General features: G+C 46.4%; 1 protein-coding gene across 1 annotated transcript; it reads right to left on the bottom strand.

The window, feature by feature from the left end:
- Nucleotides 1-714: 714 nt before the first annotated feature.
- Nucleotides 715-1686, bottom strand: LOC103711314 (probable aquaporin TIP1-1). Its single transcript, XM_008797413.2, has one exon. The coding sequence runs from the start codon at nt 1643-1645 to the stop codon at nt 893-895; it is 753 nt and encodes a 250-aa protein (XP_008795635.1). The 5' UTR covers nt 1646-1686; the 3' UTR covers nt 715-892.
- Nucleotides 1687-1992: the final 306 nt, after the last annotated feature.

The following is a 1992-nucleotide window of genomic DNA, read 5'->3' as shown; positions in this document are numbered from 1 at the left end:
TCAGATTTGGTAGAAGCTAAATCCTCTAAATAGGAGGAGTCCTGATGCAAAAGGATTACGAGACTTGATATGGGCCACTTTGGTTACTAAGGATATTCAGACCAATCATGATGCTTGTGATTAAATTTGAAGAGAAGTATATAAGTATATAAGGATACATCTTTGGGCTCGTTTGGTTCGCGGGAAGTATTTTCCCTCCTAGGAATATGATTCCTGGGAATCAAATTCCTAGGAAGAGGATACCTAGGAAAGTACTTTTGACATGTTTGGTTAACCATGGGAAAGTGACTAATTTCCAAAGTGCTTATGTTTGGTTGACCATCCACTTTCCTAGGAAAGTTATGTATAATTCCTATTATGCCCTTAATAAAAATTAGGTCTTTAATGCCTCTTTAATGCTTCTTTAATGCTGAAGGGTCTTTTTGGGAAAAAATAAAAAAAGAGTGATTCTCACCTCATGGGAAAGTAACTTTCCCATGTTTCTCATGGGAAAGACTTTCCCATGAAATGTGGGAATCATATTCCCATGGGAATACAACTTTCCCATCTCTCTCCTTTGAAAACTCCAACCAAACAAGAGGCATTTTATTACTTTTCCGTTGACCACACTTTCCCCCCTCCTTTTCCTGCGAACCAAACGAGCCCTTTGTGTAGGGAAAACGAAAAGAGGCCATTATTAGCACCAACCACAATGCTCTAGCCCACAATCTCATGCACCAAGTTTATTGAGTTTGGATTCTCCCCAATTCAACATAGAATGTGGATGGCCCACATGGTCCCCATGGTACATCAAGATTGCACGAAAGAACGAAAAGGAAAACAAGAGCCTGAATTAATTATTTTGGAGGCCAAGAACAGAAGAAACAACGGGAGAACGAGCAACAGCTGTTACTCAGTAGTCACTGGTGTGGAGCTGCTCGGGTGTGGGGGGGATGAAGAAGGTCTCGTAGACGAGCCCAGCGAGACCGCCGCCGATGAGTGGGCCGAGCCAGTAGACCCATTGGTCGTTCCAGGACCAGCTCACCAGCGCCGGCCCGAACGACACCGCCGGGTTCATCGACGCCCCGTCGAAGGGCCCGCCGGCGAGGATGTTGGCCCCCACGATGAAACCGATCGCGATCGGTGCCATCGTTTGGAGGCTCCCTTTATTGGTGTCCACCGCGGTGGCGTAGACGGTGTAGACGAGGCCGAAGGTCATGACGATCTCGAGGAGGAGAGCCTCCCAGACACCGACACCGGTGAGGCCGAAGGTGCCGGTGGCTAGGCCACCGGTGGATAAGCGGAGCAGCAGGCAGGCAACGGTGGAGCCGAGGAACTGAGCGATCCAGTACAGGATGCCTCTTAGTAAAGTGATTCTGCCGCCGATGAAGACACCGAAGGTCACCGCCGGGTTGATGTGCCCGCCGGAGAAGTTAGCTGCCACCGACACCGCCACGAACAGTCCGAAGGCGTGAGCCACCGATGCTGCTACCAGGCCAGCCGGCGTCGTGGCACCGCCGCCGGTCAGCTTGTTGAAAGCCATGACGGAGCCCTGGCCAGCGAAGACGAAGATGAGCGTGGATATGAACTCCGCGAGCGCGGCCTGGAAGGCGCTTGGGTGAATCACCTCCTCCCGAGTCCCGATTGCTATCCGAGGGATCGGCATTTTTTTTTTTTGGCCTCTCCGCTCCTGAGCGCTAGATTATGTTGGACGCAAAGTTTGGCTGAAATCAAATTAGATATTCATGCATATGTATAAATATATACTTATTCCAAATCAAATTTAGGAAGGGAGAACATAGTAAGAAATGATTCGGAAAGATTTGTTATTAATTTTTTCGATGCTAGATGTCATGCACCAAAACCATTTTAGTCTATAAAGTAATGTATAACCCGTATGATGTGCTGAGTATATTTTATTAATTATTTTTGAAATATAATATAAAATAGATATAACGGAATAGATAACAAAATTATAATAAAATATAAAAGATATAAGAGTTTAATTATTTT

The sequence above is a fragment of the Phoenix dactylifera genome, unplaced genomic scaffold (assembly GCF_009389715.1).
Source record: "Phoenix dactylifera cultivar Barhee BC4 unplaced genomic scaffold, palm_55x_up_171113_PBpolish2nd_filt_p 000566F, whole genome shotgun sequence".
Lineage (NCBI taxonomy): Eukaryota > Viridiplantae > Streptophyta > Magnoliopsida > Arecales > Arecaceae > Phoenix > Phoenix dactylifera.
The sequence above is the reverse complement of the archived record's forward strand: the minus strand, read 5'-3'. Positions and strand labels throughout refer to the sequence as shown.